This window comes from Cygnus atratus, chromosome 14 (genome assembly GCF_013377495.2).
Source record: "Cygnus atratus isolate AKBS03 ecotype Queensland, Australia chromosome 14, CAtr_DNAZoo_HiC_assembly, whole genome shotgun sequence".
Taxonomy (NCBI): Eukaryota; Metazoa; Chordata; class Aves; order Anseriformes; family Anatidae; genus Cygnus; species Cygnus atratus.
Window position 1 is genome coordinate 7265679 of NC_066375.1, and position 7321 is coordinate 7272999.

At 63.8% G+C, this 7321-nt stretch overlaps 1 protein-coding gene across 1 annotated transcript; it reads right to left on the reverse strand.

Annotated features, from left to right (window-relative positions):
- Positions 1 to 5617: 5617 nt before the first annotated feature.
- Positions 5618 to 6650, reverse strand: HAND1 (heart and neural crest derivatives expressed 1). The gene is made up of 2 exons (XM_035559829.1): positions 6144 to 6650; positions 5618 to 5722 (listed from the first exon to the last, which is right to left on the reverse strand). The coding sequence occupies exons 1-2, from the start codon at positions 6648 to 6650 to the stop codon at positions 5618 to 5620; spliced, it is 612 nt and encodes a 203-aa protein (XP_035415722.1).
- Positions 6651 to 7321: the final 671 nt, after the last annotated feature.

A 7321-nucleotide genomic window follows, 5' to 3' on the forward strand; every position in this document is an offset into this window, starting at 1 on the left:
CCTCCCGCCAAGCCGAGCTTCCCGCGGGGGCTCCAGCAGCTCTGGCTCCCTGGCCCCACTGATCTGCAGGCTTCTCAGGGCCAGCTCCGGGTTTGCCGCTGCACTTTGGCATCAGAGTGACCAGGAGAGACAGCTTGTCCAGGAAGACACAGCTATAGAGACGGCACGGAGCTCTGCTGAGAGAAGTGCCAGCTCTTCTCACCCCCAGCCTGGTTGTACGGCACTGATCCTCCGTGAGACGGCGCCAGCTCCCACCAGATTCCATCCTGGAGCTTAAACCCAGCTGCTGTGTGGGACGCGAGTGGGCTGCTGTGTGACACGTGTCATCCAGCTTACCTGGGGGCCATGCTGAGATGCTCTGGGAGAAGAGCAGCAGGAAAATGGCCACGAAGAGTCACTGCAAGAGAAGATGCTTGCTAACGGGAGTGCTCCACCACTGAGCAGGACAAGGAATGGTCTTTCTGTGGAGGAAGCCGTGGTAAGCACATGTGCTAATTCCACTCCAACAACGCGAGCCTTGTGAGAGAAGTAAATACTTCTCCCAACACCGCACACTGCAGAAGGGGCCCTCGTGGAGCGGAGCAATGAAAGTCGGTGTTGGAGAGGTAGGGGAATGGTGCTGGGGGTGAGTTTGCCCACTTTGTAAGGGTTGTTCTTGGGAACAACCTTGTGTCCAAGGGCACATTGTTCTCACTTTTCTTCCAGCCCAAGCAGCTGCATGGAGAAATACAGCCCGGGCAGATCACAGTGCTAGTGGATCTAAATAGGGGCAGCCATGGGTGTACAAAGCCAGATTTATTTAAAAAAAATAAAAAACCAAAAATGTGGGAGCCTTTATCTGCCCTTGTGGCTGCAGAGTCTTCCCACGCTTGGAGGCTGTTTCTACAGCTATGGCTTGGAAATGCATCTTCCCTTTAGGTGGGTCTCAGAACCACGGGACTCCCCAGGCATGGAGATTTGAGGAAGAACGTCCTGAACTTTGCAACTGAGGGGCCCTCCGCTGGACAGCAAACCTTCCCACCTGAGTGGTACTCGCAGGAGACAGTCTGACTTGGGAGCCAGCAACTGGGCTCAGAGGCTCCGAGTGTTGGGAGAGGATCAAAAAGCTCCCCTGGCTGTAAATCTTTCACCTGCCATGTTACTCACTGGGGCTTGTGGCCATTCCTCCGAGGTCGGCCCCGGGTCAGGATTTCTCCTGTCTCTTTAGCCCCCAAACCTGGAGATTTTTGTCTTATCTTTGACGCCATCTTGACACCGAAAACAAATTATGGCCCAATTACCCTTCCCAAGAGGGGCTGGGGCTACCTTAAGTGGCCAAAACTGTCGGGCGCTTCCTTAAGAGCTGGTAATTAGTGGGGTGCAGGCTGGGGAGCGGGGACACCCCCCTTGGCACGGGGTCCCCTCCTGCATGGGGACATCCATCCAGCCCCATCCTGCCTGCGCTGGCCGTGCTGTGCCCCCTGTTTACAGCGGGCAGAGCAGAGATGGGGCTCCCGCTGGCCCCAGCCGGGGGGTGCAGGGGTGCGGGGCTCACCCCCAGCCCAGCTGCCCCCAGCCCTGCCCCGTGTCACCACCCGGGGCCAGGCCCTGTGACACCGCAGCCGCCCTGGTCCCGGCCGTGACCTTCGGGGCGGCCTTGAGCGAGTCCCTGCTGGGGCTGGGGACCGGCTCTGCCTCCGTCCCCAGCGCTCCTCGGTCCGGGAGGTTAAACCCCGGGCGCTTGAGAAGTCCTTTTTCTTTTCCTCCTTCAGTGCCATCGGAGCGCAGCTCTCCTGCGCTGTGTGCCCGTGCATTTCTTGCCTGGGGCTGCACCACCCGCCTGGGAGCAGCGCCTGTTTCGGGTGCCAGCAGGCACTGAGCCGGGTCCCAGCCCACAGCCGGTGCCCGGGCAGCCCCAGTGCCTCTCCCTCTGCCTCCCCTTCCCTTCCTGCACCCAGCCGTGCGTGGGCACCGACACCCCCTGACCTTGCCGTTTTGCTCCAGCTCCCCTCTGGCTCCTGGGTGAGCAGTGGCTTGGGCTGGGGCTGCGTGTTTCTTTCCTTTTTTTTTTTTTTTTTGTCAGATTGGTATTTTATTTGGCTCCATACTGTCTACCGAGCTGTCCGGCGTAACCCTTCCCTCGCTGCTTCTGAGATAAGGCCGGGCTCCCCGGAGATCAGATAAACAGGCCCATAAATACCTACACCAACAACAAGCAGGGTCTCGGCTTGGCAGGGAGGCAGAAGTATGCAAAAGAACGCGAGGAGCCGAATCTCCACGCACCAAACGCCGGCGGTGCAGAGCGTGGGGTGGGAAGCGTACGCCGGCCCCGCTGCCCCCAGCTCCTGCCCCCTTGGCCGGGCAGAGAGCCGGGGGGCAGCCGGGTCCCCTCCGCCGGCCCCGGTGGCTGGATTCCAGCGGAGGGGATGCGGCACGTACGGTGCTGCCCCGCGGGCAAGCGAGCCGTGCGAGCGTCTGCTTCTGCCCGGGCAACCCGGGAGGCTGCCGCTTCCCCGCGGCATCAAGTTCACGGCAGGGTCGAGCCGGAGGTGTGCGACCTCCTGGCCACTGAGGTTTGCTGTCAGGTGGCCAAAGCCTTGGAGCCGGCGGGTGAGAGGTTCTTCTGCCACTCAGGAGATGTTTTTTTGGGGAAAAAGAGGGGATGCTGAGGGAAGGGCGGCTGGGAGCGACCGGCTGCTGCCTGCCCGAGGCTGCCGGCTCTCCTCTCCCTGCTGCTGGGGTTTGCTGTCGGAGCAAACCGAGGCTGCTCTGGGGCATCTCCCAGTCTGCTTTTCCCCAGCTCAGTGGTCCCCGGGCACTGGGCTGCTTGCATACACGCCCCATCCAAAGCTTCCCTTTGGGGCAGGAATGTGTCACAAGGGGACAGGAAAAGTGTAGTGCTTGTTTTCACCCACCCCCAAACACCACTTGATCTAACCTCGCAGGAGAATCCCCTTGCTGGGCAGGGAAACCCTCTGCGGAAATGGAAACGGAGCATTTTCACTTGGAAAACCACAAAGGAGCGAGGGAAGCTTGCACGGGCAATACGTTTCCGGGAAGTTTGCTGCCAGCAGGTACAGCTTACCAGAAACGGGTGGTGAGAGCAGCAGCGATCCCCCCGCTGCGGGCAGAGCACCGCCCCGCCCTGCTGCCTGTCCCCTTCCCAGGAGCAAAGCTGGAAACCCGTAAGAGAAAAAACACGGGTTTTCGGTAGGGCGGTGCATCCCCGGGCCGCAAGTGACGTTCCCAACAGATCCCGTGCTGCTGGGACCGAGGACACCGGCTCCTGTGCGCGTCCCCTGCCCTCCACAGCAGAGCAAGCCCCGGCACCCCGTTAACCCTTTGTCCCACCCGATGCCACGGGGCAGCCCCGAGTGGTGCCGTATGGACAGGGGGATGCGAGCAGGCACGTGTAAACAGGGGCTGGGCTGGGTGCATTTATGGTGCGCTGGATTGCAGCGTTACGGAGATGGTTTGGGAGCGTTCCCGTAGAAAACCCGTCCTTTAAGGGATTGTGAAACTTAGCCATAAAATAGGATATTTGGGGCTGATCTGCTGTAAATGTTCTTTTTTTTCGTTCTCCCTCAGATGTGTTTGTTTTTAGAAAGGCCCCGTCCTAGCTTCGCTCGTGGAGTCGGTGCCGTGCTAAACTTTTTACAGCCCGAATAAAAAAAAACACCCCCGCGGGCGGGTTGCTCCGCTCCGAGAGGCAGCTTTCCTCTCGGCCTCGGTGGAGGAGATGAGGAAACAGCCGCGAAGTGGGGCTGGGGAGGCTCGGGAGCAAGGGAAGGCTGATGCACGCAGCCGGGGTGCTCAGCGAGCTTTAATTGCGCCAGCCCCCAGCGGCTGCATGTCCGTACGGGTGTGTTCGTACGCACGCACAAAGTGCTTCTAAAACCTGCGCTGCTCCTCCGGGAGGGAGCTGGTGCCGTTTGGTGGCTGCGCACACACCCCGATAGGCACGTCCCTGGTTTACGGACATCGCATCGTTATTAATATGCCGTTAGTCACAAACAAAAGCTTGTTTTCTAATAGAAAGGTGAACACTCCCAGCTCATATTAGCCTTACAATTAATTTATGACTCTTCCCCATCCTAGTGTTCTTTGCCCTGAGCAGCCTGACGAGCGTTAGGATTGGTCCCGGCATTTCCAGGAACGGCAGCAGGGCCGGGCTGGGGACGCAGGATCTGGCCCGAGCCCCTGTGCGCATGTCATGGCAGCAAGTCCTCGGTAACAAAGCCGCCGCACAGAATAAAGGAACGAGGATTCAGCTTTAATTATTAAGGATTATTAAAGATTTATGCCTGAGAAGCAAAAGAGCTGCACGGGGATGATTCGGGGATGCGTGAGCATCAGTGTGTCCGCGGCTGGCTGCGTCCGTCGCGTTGGGACAGCGAGGAGGGGACACTGCAGCTTCCAAAACGCGTCCGAGGCAGCGCCTGCAGGGATCGCTCCCTCTGCTGCAGCGCTGCCGGTGCTGGAGCCACGCAGGGGGAGCGGGGCCTGGGTTCTCCCGGTGAGAGCAGGGTCCTGCACGGGGCCGGGGAGTCGGTGCCCGTGCTGCAAGGAAACGGGCGCCGTCCGGCCCGCGCAGAGGCCTCATCCTGCCGTCCTTCCCCAGGATGAACGCGGGCTGGGGCTGGCTCAGGAGGGAAGGGGCTGCAGGGCAGGGGCAGGCTGGGGGCAGGCCGCAGGTCCGTGGCTGCGGGACCCAGCCAGCTCCTGGGGCGCGCGGAAGGCAGCAAGAGATCCACTGCCCCCGGCCGCCCTTCAGGACCCAGGCAGAGAGCCGAGCGCTCCCGGGGTCCGGCTCCGTCCCCATGGCTGCGCTCACCCTCCGGACATTTCAGCCTTGACACAAAACGTTCCCACACAAACTCCGCACGAAAACAGTCCCGAAGGAGACGTGCGGAGGATCCCGGCCGAGCCGCAGCGGAGGCAATCCCTTAGCGCGGCTCGGCCCCACGGCAGCGCTGACCGAAGACCCAGCCTCAACCCCGCAGAACCCCTCAGCTCCACGGGCCGGAGGTGGGGGGCCCGGCCGGGAGCCCCCACGCTGCCCAGGGCCCTGCGGCCCCCTGCCCCTTCCTTCCCCTGCCCCTGCCCCTTCCAGCACCACCTCGGCCGCAGGGCCGCGGCTCTTCGCGCGGCAGGGAAGGAGAGGAGGCCGGAGCCGAGGCCGTTTGCACGAAGTTTAAGTTTTTATTCGTTTGCTTTTGCGGCTGGTTTCGAAGCAGTCAGTTTTTTAAATACGTGCGGCGGTGCGCCCGGTCCCTCGGGAAGTGGTCGTGCAGAGCTGAGGTAGAAAACCCGGCCCAGGAGCGGTCCCAAATGCACCTCTAGGTAGTTTCAACGCAGCCACGCGGCTCGGGGCTTTGCAGCAGCGACCGAGTGACACCGGCCCGGCCCGGCCCGGCTCGGGAAGGAAGGGAGGAAGGAAGGAAGGAAGGAAGGAGGGAGGGAAGGAAAGACGGCGACGGGACGGGGGGGATTGGGCCCGGCCGCCGACGGGGCGGGCAGGATCCGGCCCTCGCTCGCGTCCCGGCGGGGCCCCGCTGCCCGTGCCCGGGGGAGCCGCCGCGCTCCGGGCCGGGCCGAGCCGAGCCGGGCCGGGCAGGGGTCGGCCATGGAGCGGCGCTCAGGGGTTCAGTTCCAGAGCCCAGACCTGCTGGGGCCAGCCCGTGCGGCCCTTCAGCTTCTTCTCGCCGTGGCCCAAGGGCTGCGAGGAGTAGACCTCGGGCTGCTGCGGGAGGGAGGGGAGACGGGGAGAAAAGAGCGGTGAGGAGCGGAGCGGGGCGCTTTTTTTTTTTCTTTTTTTTTTTTTTTTTGGCTTTTTGGCTTTTTCCCCGGCCCTCTGCAGCGGGGAGACCCGCGGCTCCCCCCGAGGAGCAGCCGGGACACAGGGGCAGGAGGAGGCGCCCCCCGCCCGCCCGCCCCAAATCCCTCGGGGAAAGCTCCCCAGAGCCGGGACCGCAGCCCCGGAGCCGTCGGGGCGGCCTTTCCTCCGCCGAGGGCCCCCCGCTTTTTTATTTCTCTTTTTTTTTCTAGGGGAAAAAAAGGGCAAAAGAAGCAAAGCCTCCGGCAGGCTGTTCCCCCAGCCCCGGCGGGGCGCTGGGCAGCGGGGCCGGGCAGCGCAGGGGAAGGGGCCCGGGCCCCCCGCTTACCGTCTCCCGTTTCCTCTTGTTGTCCCGGCCGTCGGCCTTCTTCAGCTCGGCTTTGAAGCCCTCGGTGTCCCCGGGCTGGCTGTCCTTGGCCAGCACCTCCATCAGGTAGGCGATGTAGCTGGTGGCCAGGCGCAGCGTCTTGATCTTGGAGAGCTTGGTGTCGGCGGGCACGTTGGGGATGCACTCGCGGAGCTCGGCGAAGGCGCTGTTGATGCTCTCCGTCCTCCTCCTCTCCTTTTTGGGCCCCCCGACCCCTTTCCTTCGCCCCAGGCGACCGCTGAGAGCCTCCAGCCTCCCCTGGCCGGCCGGGCCGTACTCGGCGGGGCCGTAGCTAGGGCTCTGCCCGGGGAGCTCGGGGGCCGCCTCGGCCGGGCTGAGCACCCAGCCGGGGAAGTAGGTGCGCTCCTGGTGGCACCGCGCCGCCGGCCCGAAGAGGAAGGGGTCGTGCAGCATGTGGTGGTGGTGGTGGTGGTGGTGGTGGTGCTGGTAGCCCCCCACCACGTTCATGGTCCGCCCCGCTGGCCCCGGGGGCCGCGCTCAGCACCGCACCATGGCCGCGGGGGCCGCCCGGGGAGCGCTGCCCGGCTGGGGGCGGCGGGGAGGGGGACGGGGTTTGGGACGGGGATGGGGACGGGGGTGGGGACAAGGATGGGGATAAGGATGGGGACGAGGACGGGGATAAGGATGGGGACGAGGACGAGGTCGACGACGACGGCGGGACGCTCCTCCGTGGGGCTGCGGCGGCGGCGGCTGGCTTTGGGGTTTGGGTTGTTTCGTTGTTGGCTCTTTTTTTTTTTTTTTTTTTTTTTTTTTTAACCCCTTCTGGAGCCTCCCCAGCCTTGCCTTTATATAGGGCCGGGGGGCCTCCGGGGCTCCCCCCCCCGCCGCGGAGCCAATGGGCAGGGGAGGATGCTCGGGGGCCCCGGGGGGAGCGGGGCGGCGGAGGGGGGCGTGCGCCGCGCTCCCGGCTCCGTTTATTTGGGCTCGCACCTCCGCCGCTCGCTTTCTCCTCCCGCTTGCTCCCTGCCTGCGGGGAGAAGGGGGCGAGGAGTGACCCGAGGGGGGACCCCAGCCCCCGCCCCGTCGCCGGTCGATCCCCTCCTCTTCCCCGCAGCCGGTTGCGGGGGTGCCCGAGCCCCCCTCCCCCGGAGCGCAGCGCCCGTCGTGGGGCGAGGGGC

Excerpts from the sequence above, each read along its gene's own strand:
- HAND1 (XM_035559829.1), bottom strand. The coding sequence starts at position 6,650 with ATGAACGTGGTGGGGGGCTACCAGCACCACCACCACCACCACCACCAC. Across the intron at positions 5,723-6,143 it reads ACAAGAGGAAACGGGAGACG|CAGCCCGAGGTCTACTCCTC; the intron begins GTAAGCGGGGGG and ends TCCCTCCCGCAG.